At 47.9% G+C, this 17,688-nt stretch overlaps 1 protein-coding gene across 1 annotated transcript in view; it reads right to left on the bottom strand.

The window, feature by feature from the left end:
- ZFAND3 (zinc finger AN1-type containing 3) overlaps window positions 1–17,688 on the bottom strand; it is a 156,107-nt gene that overhangs the window by 34,115 nt on the left and 104,304 nt on the right. Inside the window, exon 4 of the mRNA XM_066595298.1 lies at window positions 13,986–14,051. Coding sequence (XP_066451395.1) covers window positions 13,986–14,051 — 66 coding nt within the window. The remainder of the gene's footprint in view (window positions 1–13,985; window positions 14,052–17,688) is intronic.

Below are 17,688 nucleotides of genomic sequence, written 5' to 3'. Positions count from 1 at the left end.
TTGATGGGACTACTGGAGAGAGGCGAACGACTGGATGGAGCAACGGTGTACATGCTCGATCACCGCTCCATTCATATGGGGATCTTCAGGGTCCCTTTCTTAGGATCAGTGGAGGATAGACCGCCAATGAGATTGTGAGGGTGCCCAGCGCATTGAAATGAGCTCTAAAAGGAGAAGCAGCACGCATGCTCGACCGCTGCCCCACTCATTCGAGGGCCTGTGGGAAGGAACTTCTTTCATGGGATTGGTGGAAGTCCCAGTGGATTGAACCAAGGACTTGAATAGAGTGGTAGTGCTCGTGCTCAACAGCCACTCCAATCATAATGGGACCTTCAGGATTGGTGGGTGTCCCAGTGGTTGGACCTCTCATTGACCTAATCGGTGGGGGTTCTAGCAGGTTGAAGCATGTGCTTACATGGAGTGGCAGCTCAGATGCTCAACTGCTGCTCCATTCATGCAAGTGGGTCCCATTTCTCGGAATAGGTGGGGCTACCAACAATAGAAAGATAGGGGTTCCAGCAGTTTGAACCAAGCATTTGACTGCCATTCCATTCCTGTTAGGACTTTCGGGATCCCCTTCCGTAGGATAAATGGAGGGTTTCAGTGCGCAGACCCCCCAATAATCTGAATGTTATCCGGTGGATAGTAGATAACTTTTAATCCAGGTACAACCCTTCAATCCAACAAATGTTTAATCTTGCATAATCGAAATAAAAGATTTGGTGCTCATGATAAACGGTGAAGGAATTCGGCTGAAATAAAGGGTTTTTAGTGTCAGGAGGACATAAAGGACCCTAGAAATGTCTCCCAAGTTTCTCTCTTGGCCCATAGTGCTGTGGGTGCAGGTGGCGGTTCCCGGGCAACCAGTAGATAGTGATTAACAATTCCACGTCTTGAAAGTTGCCGCTACCTGACAAATTATGGTATCTGTATTCAAAGCAGACTCATTAACGGGATGAGACGTCTGAAGAGGAAGCACTTGAGATGTTGCTATGACGAGTCAAGAGCCCACTGACCTCAAAATGCATCTAATTACGTTGATCCCAAAAAAGTACAAATGTGCTGCATCGCTAGACCGTTCTCATGCTGAAGATGCGTTCCAGCCGCTAACAAGCCGCTGCGTGAACTGCTGCGCCGTAATCTCGGTTCACTTCAGGTAGAACCTTCCGATCTAATCAGCAGAGCAGGGCACGGCTCCGGAGACGGGAGAGCGAGGATGTAGTTCAGTAACATTTATTTCCCACTCTATATATGGTGACAATGTATCCTTATCTTACACACCATGTATCGCTCCCATCATGTGTGAAGCCATAGGACCACACTCACCCTCTCTCACAAACTATCACTTCCAACATCCTAGTCTCCAAAGGCTCATAATCTAATCTTCCAATCTCGCTCACACATGACCCAGCTCCGGAGGTAACCAGCAAGCCACCACGGTGCCCCTAAAATAAAGTGTCTCATGAATCCATCTATGACAAAAGATGGCTTATTTCCACCAAGTATGGAAAAATTTGGACTGTTTTCATAGATCAAAAAGCCTAAAATCTTAAGAAGGGACATCCAGGCAGCGCCCGCCGGAATACACCGGGGTTGGAGTGGAAGTGCTGCTCCGACCCATGTAGTGGCCGGCGCTCGTAATTGTAATCAGCTCCAATTGAAATCAATGGGACCCCGGCCTGCAATCACAAGCGCAGTTCCCATTGATTTCAAGTTATCCCCATTATCGCTTACTCTCAAACCAAAAATTGTTGGAAGGTTAGAGCTGTGTTGACCATCTCATCCATCTTGAAGTAAGTTGGGGACCAGAGTTGTGCAGCTGGGGGAGAAAGAGAGGTTGGTATAGGCCATCTTTTATTTTACTCTATTCCCTGCGGGACAGGTCTTTTGCCTCTTGGATCAGCCCCCAAAATCTGGGACTATTCCACCGAATCCCAGATGGATTGGAGACATTTATCTCTCGGCGTCAAGGACCTCTGTGGGTCAGATATGGGAGGAGGGAAACTAGGGTGGATTTGCAGATAATGTGGACGTACGGCTTGATATCCTCACTTAATAGCGAAGCAAGGCGGGATTCCCAGGGCCGATATTCTCGCACAAGTTTAACGCGGAAACCCGTTACTTACAATGGGTTTATCTCCATGTGCGATTTTTCTCTTGCCGAGATGCTGCGAGATAGAAAAATTGCAGCATGTTCTATTTTTTTGGGTCAAGATCATCCATTCTTTTCCACACGCCCGACAAACGCGTTCAGCGATGGGATGCATTTTTCTTGCAGGTTTCCAAGAAGGATATTGGTCCCACATCAGATAAGGGAAAAGTAGCAGGTTTACAAGCACAATATTAGTCTTGGACCAAATATCGCCCTTGCCCTAAAACCAGGAGTTTGCCAGCAGCGTGCAAATGAAATTCAGATGTGGACGTAATCTCCGTACATCTGGCACATCCTGACGGAACGTGAGCGCGATGTAAAATGGGCACTCAAGACATAACCACCGCCCGAGAGTGCAATGACAACTCCGCCGCTGCCCCCGATCAATACTCAACCTCCACATGAAAATTCATCCAAGGAAAGGAGGAAAAGCCTATGCATGGGACGGAGGACGGACGGCTTCCACCCTCCCCTCTTGTATTGTTCTCTATGCCCGGTCGGTGACTCGTCTCATCACTAATGCATGTGTTTATTTCCCTCTCCCACAGACTCTGTCTGCTGAGTTGTGTTTATCTGTCTCTGGACCTGCGTGTTCCTTTCTCTCCGGTGGGATTAGCGTCTCGTGCGCACGATCAAGTCCGGAATGCTGAATAAGAAGTCTGATGTCATCGCAGACAAAGGCCTTGGGTAAAGAATGAAAGGGTTTCAGAAGTCTTATAATCCGGCACGTCAGAGCTCCCAAGAGTCAGACTGCCAAGCACTAGGGACTGGCGGACGTTAGCTAACCTCCTGGGTAGATCAAGCTATTAGGGCATCTAGAAAGAACGTTCACAGGGACAGTCTCATTAAGGCTCTCACATCTGCAGTCAGGGTTTCACTATGTTGCATTGGTTTGCTTTAGTAGACCCCCAGTTGGCCTGGGTCACTCGTCCATAATACGGGCGATAAAATGCATCCATAATACGGTCTTGTGAATGAGGCCCAAAATCTGAAACCATAAGTTTGTTTCAATTTGGCATCCGTTTTTGAACCTCTGCATGGGACATCTCAACTTTTCATTGGATCACCAAAAACCTGAACTTCAGTCACCTGATCCGCCCGCAAGTCATAGATTGTCTTCAGGTTCATAGTAGATATCAGATATCAAAAATGTCTTCAATGAGTCACATGTAGAACAAAACGAGGGTTACTCCATTTCAAAATATCACGGGGTGCGGAGGAGCAGCAAGAGAATTAGCAGCGCTGGAAGATCACAATGGATTCAATGTACTCATGAATGCTTAAGAAACCAAAGAGATGAAGTAGTTCAAGAGGCCTGGAGGGTCCCAGAGGTTTGGGAGGGGTTTCCTTCTTCTCCTTTGTACTTTTAAGGTATTTCCTGAGCTTCAATGGTCATGTAATCTTGTCCCATGATCATCCTTAGAGCGGCACACAGAAGGACCCCTTTATAGACTCCGGCCCGCTCATAATTAATTGGCACTTCCCTATATAGAACTTCTCCCCGTGACCCCGGAGTGCAGCATAAAATCACGTGACAAGTTTTCTGTGGATCAGTTTCAGCGTGCATCCACATTAGATGAGAAAATCCAGCGATCTGAGCGACTTCTAACGAGATTTGGTCATCGGTGCTAGACTAGCCGGGGCCGGGATTTCACCGCCAACCGCGTGGGGCTTGGCTGTATGGAGAGTATACCAAGAGTGGCGTGATCAAGGAAAACCATCTGGTGAAAAGGAATCCCATGGATGGAAACACCCCATCACCGAAAGGGGTCAGAGGAGGATGTCAGGAATCGTTTTAACCAACAGGTGCTGCACAGTCAGGAGCAGCCAAATACAAGACTAGGACTCCAACTAATCTCTCCGAATACACAATTCCCTCTTCCTCAGTATGGATGGACTATAACAACAGACAACTATTGTATCACTGAACATTGGAGAAACATCCTCAGGTCAGATGGATCCAGATTCCTGTTGCACTGTGCCGATGGGAGGTCAGAATTTGGTGCAAGCAGAATAGATCAATGATCCGTCCTGTCAGGCTGGTGGAGGGGCAGTAATTGTGTGGGGAAGGGTTTCTTGGTGCACCCCATGTCCTCCGATACCTGCGATGGCCAAGATGATGAATTGCTGGAGTTCTGGAGGCCAAACAAGGCCAACAAGCTACTAGATGGTTTCTCTAATGAAGTGGCTATTCAATGTATCTTCTGTCCATTGCCAATGAATTTCTAACTCGGAGGACAATTTATGGTGCCATGAATGCTACTGTCATTGCTTATGACTGATGGAGAATGCAGATTTCACTGGTGTCCATTCGTAGGCCATCTAATAGGCTGGGAGGGTTCTGATAAGATAAAGCAGGCACAATTTGTAAACCCTGATTGAAGAAGGTTTGGATGGTGGCTTAGTGGGCAAGACTAACATGAGGGCTCGGTGGGTTGTACTTCAGTCTTTCAGGACTAGCGTCAATGATTACAAAGCAACATCCATAGTACAAGCTGTTTGCACTGTCTTCTGTTGACCGGTCTCTCCATGTATGACTGACATGACTGAACATGTGAAGATGCACTAAGCTTTTCCTTCGCTGTCTGTGGCCAGTCTTAAGGAAAGTTTAGAGTTTGAGGGGGAAGGGGGGGGGGGGGACTTTTGGAGTAATGAGAAGACGAAGAGATACAAACATGTAATAATAAAGGCCACATAAAACTATTGGCTGCAGCAATCGATGCAACTTCTCCTCCGCAATTACGCCTCCTCTCTGGGTTCGTTTATTGGGAACTTTAATGCTCACAAGTTTGAGATTCATTAAACACCTCTGGCAGACGATCAATGGGGGACTTTTTATATCAGCGTCGCCTTGGAGAGCGGATTATTTATGTGCTAATAACTTGCTCAAGTGATTGAAATGACAAATCAACAGCGCTGAAATAAGTATCACGGGCTGAATGGATGCAGGACAGGTATACGCTATATACTGCGTCCTATATGCTAATGACGACTCTGCTCTATAAAGGGGCAGTGACCAATCCCGGCGGGATGCTATGAAAGCGACTTAATTAAAAACTCCTCGTTTGGTCACATTTATCAGCTTGGTTGATTAGACAATGGGCTCAGGGACACTTAAATAACAAGAGTTCATGGATCTTCTCACACCTCAACTAATTTATGTCACGCTGACCTTTTCATCAACAGCGGCGCCAATAAAAGGACAATTGTTCTGTACGAAAGAGGCCACGTGGTAAACCCAACAGAAAATACGAAAAGAGGCTGCATTATCTGTGATGTCAGCGCTGCTCTCTAGTGATGGACAGGCTGCATTCTCAGTGATGTCATCGCTGCTCTCTAGTGATGCATAGGCTGCATTCTCAGGGATGTCACCGCTGCTCTCTAGTGATTGGATAGGCTGCATTCTCAGTGATGTCAGCGCTGCTCTCTAGTGATGGACAGGCTGCATTCTCAGTGATGTCACCGCTCCTCTCTAGTGATGGACAGGCTGCATTCTCAGTGAGGTCACCGCTGCTCTCTAGTAGATGGATAGGCTGCATTCTCAGTGATGTCACCACTGCTCTCTAGTAGATGGATAGGCTGCATTCTCAGTGATGTCACTGCTGCTCTCTAGTAGGTGGATAGGCTGCATTCTCAGTGATGTCACCACTGCTCTCTAGTGAATGGATAGGCTGCATTCTCAGTGATGTCACCCCTGCTCTCTAGTAAATGGATAGACTGCATTCTCGGTGATGTCACCACTGCTCTCTAGTGAATGGATAGCCTGCTTTCTCAGTGATGTCACCACTGCTCTCTAGTGAATGGATAGCCTGCTTTCTCAGTAATGTCACCGCTGCCCTCTAGTGAATGGATAGCCTGCTTTCTCAGTGAGGTCACCGCTCCTCTCTAGTAGATGGATAGGCTGCATTCTCAGTGAGGTCACCGCTGCTCTCTAGTAGGTGGATAGGCTGCATTCTCAGTGATGTCACCGCTGCTCTCTAGTAGATGGATAGGCTGCATTCTCAGTGATGTCACTGCTGCTCTCTAGTAGGTGGATAGGCTGCATTCTCAGTGATGTCACCACTGCTCTCTAGTGAATGGATAGCCAGCTTTCTCAGTGATGTCACCACTGCTCTCTAGTGAGTGGATAGCCTGCTTTCTCAGTGAGGTCACCGCTCCTCTCTAGTAGATGGATAGGCTGCATTCTCAGTGATGTCACCGCTGCTCTCTAGTAGGTGGATAGGCTGCATTCTCAGTGATGTCACCGCTGCTCTCTAGTAGATGGATAGGCTGCATTCTCAGTGATGCCACTGCTGCTCTCTAGTAGGTGGATAGGCTGCATTCTCAGTGATGTCACTGCTGCTCTCTACATCAGGCATTTTGCTTTACTGAGTCACAGTCTTACAGTCAATTTGATGAATACCCGCCTGGTGTCAGGGAGTGGGGGGTGCAGGTAGTTTATATTCAGCGGCAGTGTCTGCAGAGTTATATTTGAGACTTTGACCTGAGTCTTTGTGTACGCTTTGCTGTTTGATACTGTGGATGGTAAATGGATTTCTATGGCGTTTTATTTCCTAGACTTCGTACGATCAGAATCCAGCGTGTTACTGAGATGAAAGAGGACGGAGATCATACGCCAAAGGAAAATGTAATACCAAGGCAATGAGCAGTGGAAGACTCACATCCTACTCTGTCCTAATGTAGCGCATCGGTGATACAGTATAACACAGGCCCGGCGGGCCAATACCCTCATATAGCACTTGATGATTGTCAGGAGACTGGGAAAGCTGCAGGACAGCCCTAGATACAGCTCTAATGGCACCGACAGCAGGTCGAGAAGGTCCTTAGACCACCACTTTTTTTTTTTTACATCTCGTTATGTTGTGGACTTAAAAAAAATACAGTTTTCCCATCATTCTGCACTCAGTACCCCATAATGACAAAGTGACAATAGAATGTTAGAGGTCTTTGTAATTTTTTTTAAAATTAAAAACCTCTTGCAGTGACACAAGTATTCACACCCTTTAGTAGGACACTTGGCTCCCATCTCTCTTGATCCTCCTTGAGATGTTTCTTCACCTTGACTGGAGTCACCTGCTGTAAATTTAGCTGATTGGAGATAATTATAAAAGACACCCCACCCCCCACCCCTATCTATGCAAGGTCTCACAGCTCACAATGCATATCAGAGCCAAGACCAAGCCACGAGGAGGGAAGAACTGGCTGCAGAGCTCCGAGACAGGACTGTGTGGAGGCTGCAAATACATTCTGCTGCACTGGAAGATCCCAAGAGCTCAGTGGCCTCCATGATTCTTATATGGAAGAACAACAAGGACTCTTCCTAAAGCCGCCGACCCATCAAAGTCAGTCATCGGGAAGAAGGGCCTTGGTAAGAGAGGTGACCAAGAACCCAATGGTCTCTAACTGACCACCAAAGACCCTGTGTGCAGATGGAAGAAACTTCTAGAAGCCTCTCCTAAGTAAAATACGTATGGAAGCCTGGAGTTACCAAAAAGCATCTAAAGGACCCTCAGATTGTGAGACACAAGATTCTCTGGTCTGATGGAACCAAGATGGAAGGTTTTGGCCTCAATCCTAAGCCTTATGTCTGGAGGAAACCAGGCACCGCTCATCACCTGCCCAATCCCAATTCCCTACAGTGAAGCCTGGTGGTGGAGCATCATGCTGGGGGAGGGGAGACCGGTCAGGGGTGATAAAAACCAGGCGCCACTCATCACCTGCCCAATACCATCCATACAGTGAAGCCTGGTGGTGGAGCATCATGCTGGGGGAGGTTAGACCGGTCAGGGGTGATGGAAAGCTGAATGGACCAAAGTACAGAGATAATAAAAACCTAATCCAGAGTGCAACAGTCCTCAGACTGGGCAGAGGGGTCACCCCTCAACAGGAGAATGACCCCAAGCACACACCCGAGGCAACGAAGACCCACGAAGACCGGAGGCTGGAATCCCTGCTAAAGGTGCTTCAACTAAGTACTGAGTACAGAATGATGGGGAGACTTGATTTTTTTTTTTTAAACTTGCGCAAGGCCACAAGATAACAAAATGTAAAAAGCACGAAATGGTTTGAAGACTTCCTGAACCTACTGAATATCTATAAGCGGGTGGAGTGGACAAGCCACACTGTGTAAGACCGGGCTACCCAGCCATCCAACTTCTTTCCCCTCCAGTGTTGAAACAGATCCTAGTTTTCAACAAGCACATTGATAGCATCCGACACATCAGCTTTGACGCCAGATGCCCAACTGTAGTGGGTAGACAACCGTTACATGCAGCGTTTTTCTAACTGGCTATGTCAAATATAGACGCCAAACAGTGCAAAAAAAAGTACACCAAAACAGCTTCAGCTGTGCCCGGCTCCAGCGTTAAACCACTGGCCTTACTGAATGGGAACCCTGCCTAACCGGTTAGTAATGACATAAGTCTCCCTCTGATCTACTGCCCCCCGGCTGGTTCCCCGCGGTGCACAGGTCTTGGCCTCTCTAACAAGTCTGCAGATCCCTCCTGCCTTCAGCTGTTGAGACCTCGTACCTCCCAGCTGGTTACAGCACTTCCAGATCTGTGAGCCTCACAAGTGGGAAGATGATTTGCAAGTAATTAGTAATTTTCTCCCTGGGGATTAAACGAGCTTCATGGAGGTCAGAGCGATGGGATTCCAGTGCATCTCGCTTGACGTGACGGTTCTGAAGCGGCAGGTCATTTACCGCTAAGATGCCGAGTAACAGGAGTTGATGCAGGTTCAGAGCGTCCGTAACCCTCCGTACACTCCAACCCAGGGTGTGAGAGAAAGTATCAGCCCTGTCCGTCACGTATAGATGGGGGTCATGGGGGTTTTAACCTCCTCTTAATTATTGATTTCAACGGCTAAAGATGAGACAAGTGCAGTTTTGAAAACTCTTCTTGCTGTTCAAATTCCGTAGATGATAGTGACCGAGCCGCGTACAAAACCGCTCGCTCTCTGTTGAGTATTAGATATCAGTATGGCCAACTCCCACTGGGCCGCTACCGTGCCGTGACTGTTCCTCCGCCGGTCTCTGTTCACCCAGTTCCAAAGATGACCTATCAACACAACGTGCAGCCGCCGCAGCCAAGTACTAGCCGCAGCGGTGACCTCCGTGGTGTTGACTCACCGCCGCTACGGCCAGAGATTGTCTGCAATGGTCACATGTTGATGTAGCTCATTATCAATGGAGTCAGATAAACAGAAACTGGCATGGGATTGGTAAGGTAAGTATTACTAATTAGGTAGTTGGAAAAAGCCCTTTGAATTGACCTGCCGATCCTGGACAAACCAAGATGGCCTCGCCCCTTCTCCGACTACCTGATTTGTGGTGCATCAGTAATCCAAGACACTATACGCTGCTTGATTGGTGTATTAGACTATTAATGCACAGTTTGCATCAAGTAGTGTGGCCATCTTGGTTTGTCCAGATTTTGGAGCGTCGCTTTAAGGCTTCCCTCTCATATAGGGAGAAAGATATAAAAAAAAAAAGTGCTTGCACCTGAAATCTGACGTAAACAAGTTGAACAATTGAGTGCAAATCTTTCTTGCTCAAAAATGTGCAACTTTTTAGATTTTTTTCACTGTTCTGCACTTTTCTAAATGTTATTGGGGCTTAGAGTAAAGGATGGAGCCACCAATGGCCAAACCGGTTCAGCCAGAGATGTGACAAATGTATTAAGAGATGTGTACATCTTACTCCAGACGGTGATTCACTAAGGCCCGCGTCCCATTACTCCAGAGGGCGATGCACTAAGGCCCGCGTCCCATTACTCCAGACGGTGATACACTAAGGCCTGTGTCCCATTACTCCAGAGGGCGATACACTAAGGCCCGTGTCCCATTACTCCAGAGGGTGATTCACTAAGGCCCGTGTCCCATTACTCCAGAGGGTGATTCACTAAGGCCCGCGTCCCATTACTCCAGAGGTCGATTCACTAAGGCCCGCGTCCCATTACTCCAGAGGGCGATACACTAAGGCCCGCGTCCCATTACTCCAGAGGGCGATACACTAAGGCCCGCGCGTCCCGTTACTCCAGAGGGCGATACACTAAGGCCCGCGCGTCCCGTTACTCCAGAGGGCGATACACTAAGGCCCGCGCGTCCCGTTACTCCAGAGGGCGATACACTAAGGCCCGCGCGTCCCGTTACTCCAGAGGGCGATACACTAAGGCCCGCGCGTCCCGTTACTCCAGAGGGCGATACACTAAGGCCCGCGCGTCCCGTTACTCCAGAGGGCGATACACTAAGGCCCGCGTCCCGTTACTCCAGAGGGCGATACACTAAGGCCCGCGTCCCGTTACTCCAGAGGGCGATACACTAAGGCCCGCGTCCCGTTACTCCAGAGGGCGATACACTAAGGCCCGCGTCCCGTTACTCCAGAGGGCGATACACTAAGGCCCGCGTCCCGTTACTCCAGAGGGCGATACACTAAGGCCCGCGTCCCGTTACTCCAGAGGGCGATACACTAAGGCCCGCGTCCCGTTACTCCAGAGGGCGATACATTAAGGCCCGCGTCCCGTTACTCCAGAGGGCGATACACTAAGGCCCGCGTCCCGTTACTCCAGAGGGCGATACAGTAAGGCCCGCGTCCCGTTACTCCAGAGGGCGATACACTAAGGCCCGCGTCCCGTTACTCCAGAGGGCGATACACTAAGGCCCGCGTCCCGTTACTCCAGAGGGCGATACATTAAGGCCCGCGTCCCGTTACTCCAGAGGGCGATACACTAAGGCCCGCGTCCCGTTACTCCAGAGGGCGATACAGTAAGGCCTGCGTCCCGTTACTCCAGAGGTCGATACACTAAGGCCCGCGTCCCATTACTCCAGAGGGCGATACACTAAGGCCCGCGTCCCATTACTCCAGATGGTGATTCACTAAGGCCTGTGTCCCATTACTCTAGAGGGCGATACACTAAGGCCCACGTCCCATTACTCCAGAGGGCGATACACTAAGGCCCGCGTCCCATTACTCCAGAGGGCGATACACTAAGGCCCGCGTCCCATTACTCCAGAGGGCGATACACTAAGGCCCGCGTCCCATTACTCCAGAGGGCGATGCACTAAGGCCCGTATCCCATGGTTCTTTTTACCCGGCACCTTTTCCTAACTTGTAAAGCACGCCATAAAATAGTTGCATTTTTTTTTATTAGTTTTTTTTTTCCTGTGGAGTTTTTGATTACACCTACTACAAAAAACCTAGAGCATGCTGCAAATCGGCAAAAGGCTACAGGGACCGAAAAGCACTACAAAAAAAACACAGTGTCTGTAGTGCATTCATAATTCCCTATCGACTTACAGCCAAAATCTAAGATGCTTTTTTTTCTTGCAGCCAAAAACGCAAGCATCAAACCTGCCAAATGTGGTGTTTTTGGAAAAAACAAGATGATTTGCATGCCATCAGCCTCAAGGGCATAAGTACTGTATGATTACTTGATTGCTGGTTCCTCCGGAGTGAGAAGTGGTGGCATTCTGCTGAGCCCTTAGTGGGGACCCTCCCTAATCTATTCGCCCCACGTATTGAAGGGCTGTCCACAGTAACTGCTTCACAACTTGAAGTCACCAATCCTGTACTGGACCCCTGACCTCGGTGATCCGGGCACGGTTCACTGCTGCCATGCAGGATGATCTGAACATTACAAATATTGGATCCATCGCTGATCTTCTCATCGGGAAGACAGATCTACTCAAGAGGTTCAGTTCTCCTTCAGGCCAAACTCCAGAAATGGAGATTGAGGATCTCAGAATTTGCAGATCTCTGCAAACTTTTCACACAAAACATTACAGTTTTCAGGTAACAGTGCCAAATGACCAACGATCGTTAGTTCTGGGGTGAAAACCCCAAGGCTGTGAACACAATGAAGACAAGCAGTCTGTGGGCCAAACCGCTCAGCCTCTCTATAAATACTTTTAGTTTCTGCAGTGTGGTGCAGTTAATAGCTGTGACAACATGTCTTACATCCAGTATGTCTTGTTCTAGTACCTGGTTCTAGTCCAGCATTCAGCCTTTCCAGTCAGTGTTTCTCGCTCCTTGGTTTTCTAATCCAGTCTTGTCTAGTTTCTCCAGTCAGTGTGTTTTGTTCCTTTGTTTTCTATTCCAGCCTGTGTGTCCTAGTTTGTCTAATCTTTCTGTGAGCCTTCAATCATTCCAGAATTTGCTTCTTTAGCCTCTTCTCTGGTGCTCTGACATGTCTTCCATCCAGTATTTCTTGTTCTGGTAACTGGTTCTAGTCCAGAGTGTCTTACTCTTTGGTTTTATAGTCCAATCTGTGTTTCCTAGTTTATGGTTGGTCAAATCTATCCTCTAGTCTGTCCTGGGTCATTCTAGAATTTTTTTCTTCAACCTCTTGTCTGGGTCCTAGTACAATCTTGTGTTTCAGGGATAGTGTTTTAGTCAGGGTCACCCAACTCAGGACAACTAAGCTGTTTAGGGACAGTGGGGTCTGGTGTTCAAGGACAGTGTCAGAAAAAAATTGAAATAAGACACAGAGGGCCAGTATTATGTTCAGCATTTCTACGGTGTTATTTTGGTTCCATACTATCTGCTCCAGTTTAATCATCCAGTTACCATCATCATCCACTCCTGCCATCTAATGGCGAGTCCCTAGTTGCATCTGTGTTGATAAATGCTTCATAGTACCCAGGAAAAGTGACTCCTAAAGGGTAAGCCGAGTTATGCAGTTCAGCGTCTAGCTGGAGATGTTGCACTACAGCACTCTAGGTTCATTACAGATGACAGAAACCCAACAGATATGTCAGTATCCTTCCGTTCCCTGCTCCCTGGCAATAAGTGTTGTCAGGGGTCCTGTATAATACACTCGTTGCGTTCAGCGTTTCTCTTGGCTCTGTAATGCAGATGTATCTCTATCGGATCACACTTTGCTTTCTGGCAGGAAGAAGAAGCTGTCGGCTTGAATGAGCGGCGCCGGACGAGGAGGATAATGCTGTGAGATGAGGCTCTAAAATCTCATCAGAATAGATTACCCTATCCGAGAGCATTGACATCTATGCAGACGGGCAAGATCAGTGCAAGCCCCCTCCCCGCTGTACCCCACTTACAAGCACTGATGAGAGGTATTAAGGCCTCCATGCTTCAGCTGCTGTCCGCCACGCTCCGATGGACATCTATGAAGCAATAACTGTTATTTACAATCACCTCACTGCCTGGAGACGGGCTTAACCCCTTAAGGGTCAACCACAAGGAGGGGTGTGAACACTGCTGGTACGTTACTGGAAAAAGGTGATAGACATGAGTAGCGAGATGGGCGAAGGGTGACAGCCAACCTAAAACCATGCATTAAGCTCAAAGTTCAACCTCTAGAAGTTTATTTTAATCATGGTGTGTGTAATCTGTGGTGTTACATAGGACTGCAGGTCATATTTACTCATTATCTGTAGTCAGAGTTATCACTGTGCTATCTGTGGTGTTACATAGGACTGCAGGTCACATCTACTACACTTGTGTTACATAGGACTGCAGGTAATATCTACTTCATTCCCACGGTTTATATCATTTTGTCTTTTCCCATTACACATAGTTGGGCTCTGACATGTGGAGGTTTCTTGGGAGACGGTCACATTTTACGGAGCGCTTTTATCCGTATTTGTTGTAATTGTCGCTCTACCTTGTGACCCCAGAATTCTCTTTAGAAGGGATGCCGTGTTTGGGGAAAGGCCCGTAAACGTGCCGGCGCCAGTTATATCTAATCAGGGGAGCAGCAGCGCTGCGCAGGAGTCTGTCCCCTATGACAACACAAGAGCGTTCAGTTCTCTGAGCCCAAACCAGTGAGCGCAGGAAGTGCGTCTATGGCCCCCCCGGACCCCCTGCGTCCCTTACCTGTGTCACAGGATCTTTTGGTTGGTGTGGTGAGAGAGACGTGAGCTGTATCTGTGCAGGGCCCACCTGGAATACAAAACCAGAGGCAATAAGAGAGGAGAACGAACCGAGGGAGAAAAGAGCTTAAACAGCAACACCCTCAAATACCAGCATCGCCCTCAGGGCTCATCCACACGGGCGTAGTTATGCTTCATATCACAATCATAATACAGACAGAATAAACCCCATTGACTTACATTGAGGGATTCAGACAAGCACATTTTTAGGCAACTTTTGGGTTGCGTGAAAACATAAATGTTATACTATATTACATATAAATACACAGGCTTTTTTTGTCCTATTAGACAAGCTTCATAACACTGCAGGCTCAGATACAGCGGCTCAGCTCTAGTGTACCTCTATAATGCCGTCAAGACATAGTTCTGCACAGTGATCGCGATCACAGATGATATCGTCTCTAATTGGAGTAATCTAGCTTCTTTTCCTAATCTTCTCTATCTGGGCCCACACCACCATGACAACTTCTTTCAGCAATAACTAGTCTCTGCCATAACTAGATTCTCCCTATCCTAACTCTACTTCCAAATGTCCCTCTTGGCAAATGTTCTTTTTAGTACCTCTGTGATCCCACAAAGTAGTGCCCACTCTGTGGCCCTACTTAGCAATAGTGCCCATTTTATTACCGAAAGTAGTAAAAGTGACCCCACTTAGTAATAGTGTCGCCACAAAGTAATTGGGCCCACTTTGTAGCTGCAGAAGGCAATAGTGTCGTCTCTGCGGCCCCACTTAGTAGTAATGCCTCAGTCACACCTGATGGGGGATCTAGAAGTTCATATGGAAGCATTCCATTTGGCCCAAAGCCCTGTCTCAGTTGGCAGCATGCCACTGGTTGAGATAGATGCAATGGCAGTTAGGTCGGGGGGGGGGGGGGGCAGGGGATTTTTCATTTAGTGGACTCAAGCTTAGTTGCTGTGTATACTAGAGTCCAAAATCCACCTACTACCTCCAGATGATGCTCTGCTCTGTCCCTCCCACTTGCTTTACACTGCAGGTATGGTCATGGCTTCAGGTACTTTTGCTAAGAAATTAGGGAACTATACTATGAGCCATTCCCTCCGATAGCCATCAGCTTACATTAACCCATTAATAGACAGTGTCAGCCAGCAGTGGTGGGAGCAATTCAGCTTAGAAGAATACACTAGGCAATTGTTCACAGTGCAATTCCCCAATGGTATAGCAAAAAAACAAAAAAAAAATCATTTAGCCATACTTCAGAAGACGAGGTCGTTTTCTATGCAATAACCTCTCTATAACCAGAGATCTATAAAAAGAGCTGAGAATCATCCGTGAAGTTCAGCGCTTCCCTCATTTCATGCGCAGTAAATGTATTTGAAAGCACCAGAGAGATAAAAAGTAGAAGAAAGCGAAGACGCCACCAGCGCGACTTGTCGGAGCGGAGCCGGACGTTAAATAATCTAGAGGATTATCAGGTCTCCAATGTTCCTGAAATGAGAGAAATGCCAGATTTGTAATGCAAATTACCTAATGAAGCAGCGGGAGAGAGAGCGCCGTCTATTTCTGGTGGGGGGGGGGGGGGGGGGGAAGAGACTGACGCTCATCATTAATGCTCACCCTGGGAGATTTGCTCGGCCTTCCCTAAGAAAGAACATACCTGGATTCCTTCATCACTTCGGTCCAGCCTCTGGGATACAACTATGTTATGTTCTAATTAATGGGGCCTTACTGAACCCGTAGAGTCCAATTAATAGAGGGCTTTTGATGGCCGTTCTCCTCACAGAACATGGCCGAGTAGTGCTGATACCGTGTAGCAGTGCTGGGAATAGTGGCATCTATCTGCAACAATGTAACATATAATACAAGAATAAAGTATCAGCGTCCAGTCGTTCTCGTAGGCTCTGCTCTTTGGGGTCCAGACTTTGTCGGCCATATGGTCCCTCATCGGTCTCCTGGTCCTGTCAGCCATATGGCCCCTCATCGGTCCCCTGGTCATCTGTATGTAGAGCTTCTCCTCATTCTTGTCCGATAACTTTCGCAACAGTTTACCAAGACAATCAGGGTCTCAGAAATGCTACAAGACAGATCATGGCTATCTGCTCCATGTAAAGGGCCAGCCTATCATCCAAAGGTATAGAATCTGGTTGAGGACCATGTTGAGAGCCACTTGTGGTATCCGTCAGTAGAGCATAGTCTACCCATTAGAGGACCACAACTCCACTTATTCGATTACCCAGCATCGATAACTCTGTTCAGAACCATGGAGAGCATGACTTATCCAATTGGACAGTGAAATACATTGCGTGTACTCAGGACCACGGACAGCTCTGCTCATTTCATCACATGCCAAAGAGATCCTCATTCCAAATAGACATTTAGTACAGGATCATAGACAGCTCGACCTGACTGATCAGTCACCAGACAGCATTGCATCTGGCTGAGCAGCGTTCATTTGACCAGTCACTTTAGATCACTAGATCCAGCCAAGGACAATAGACATCTCTACTTAGTTAATAAGTTACTATTACTATAAAGTCCTATCACTGGTCAAGAACTATAGATGGTAGTCTAAACTTACCAAGGCCATGGGGCCATATATGCACTGGTGTAGCCAAATTTGATAAGACTGTGATAACTTTCTGTGACTAGCATGGACAGCTCCACTGCCTCCATCACAGCAGATTACTATGCAAATCAGAAAGATGGAACAATACCTCTGCAGCGCCAATTATTGGATGGCAGTATTCCTGCAAATTAATGTCAGACCCTTTACACAGGTCTTTCTAACAATGATTGGGAATTGATCATAAGCCAGAAAACCACACAGACAGCTGTATTGGGGGTTCTGCCCCTCATGAGTGTGCTTTAGGTTTCGGGCTTGGCTAGTGAAAGGCCTATGGCATGGGTCAGGAAAGGTATCATCTCTCCTTAAGGACAGAACCTAGAAGAGATTGTAGAGCACTAGACACCTCTATGATGCACTAGAAGATATTTTGCCCAGTTAACAGACTTTGAGAAGGGTGCATCACTGGAATGTGAGAAGTTAGATGGTGCTATTGAAGAAATGGCTTGCCATCTAGGTCGTTCTGATCAGACTGTTAGGAGATGTTGGGAGCAGAGGATGTGTGAGGGCACACAAGGTGACTGAGCTCAGGATGCCCCCTACAGACCACCAGTAGAGAGGAGCATCTGACCAGACTGTTAGGAGATGTTGGGACCAGTGGATGTGTGAGGGCACACAAGGGGACTGGGCTCAGGACGCCCCCTATAGACCACCAGTAGAGAGGAGCGTCTGACCAGACTGTTAGGAGATGTTGGGACCAGTGGATGTGTGAGGGCACACAAGGGGACCGGGCTCAGGACGCCCCCTATAGACCACCAGTAGAGAGGAGCGTCTGACCAGACTGTTAGGAGATGTTGTGACCAGTGGATGTGTGAGGGCACACAAGGGGACCGGGCACAGGACCCCCCCCACAGACCACCAGTAGAGAGGAGCATCTGACCAGACTGTTAGGAGGTGTTGGGACCAGTGGATGTGTGAGGGCACACAAGGTGACTGGGCTCAGGACGCCCCCTATAGACCACCAGTAGAGAGGAGCGTCTGACCAGACTGTTCGGTGGTGTTTGGAGCAGAGGATGTGTGAGGGTATGTGAGCAGGCTTCGGACATTTGACTCGCTTACAAGTAT

This window comes from Eleutherodactylus coqui, chromosome 3 (assembly GCF_035609145.1).
Source record: "Eleutherodactylus coqui strain aEleCoq1 chromosome 3, aEleCoq1.hap1, whole genome shotgun sequence".
Taxonomy (NCBI): domain Eukaryota; kingdom Metazoa; phylum Chordata; class Amphibia; order Anura; family Eleutherodactylidae; genus Eleutherodactylus; species Eleutherodactylus coqui.
This window is presented reverse-complemented; position numbering and strand designations above follow the sequence as displayed.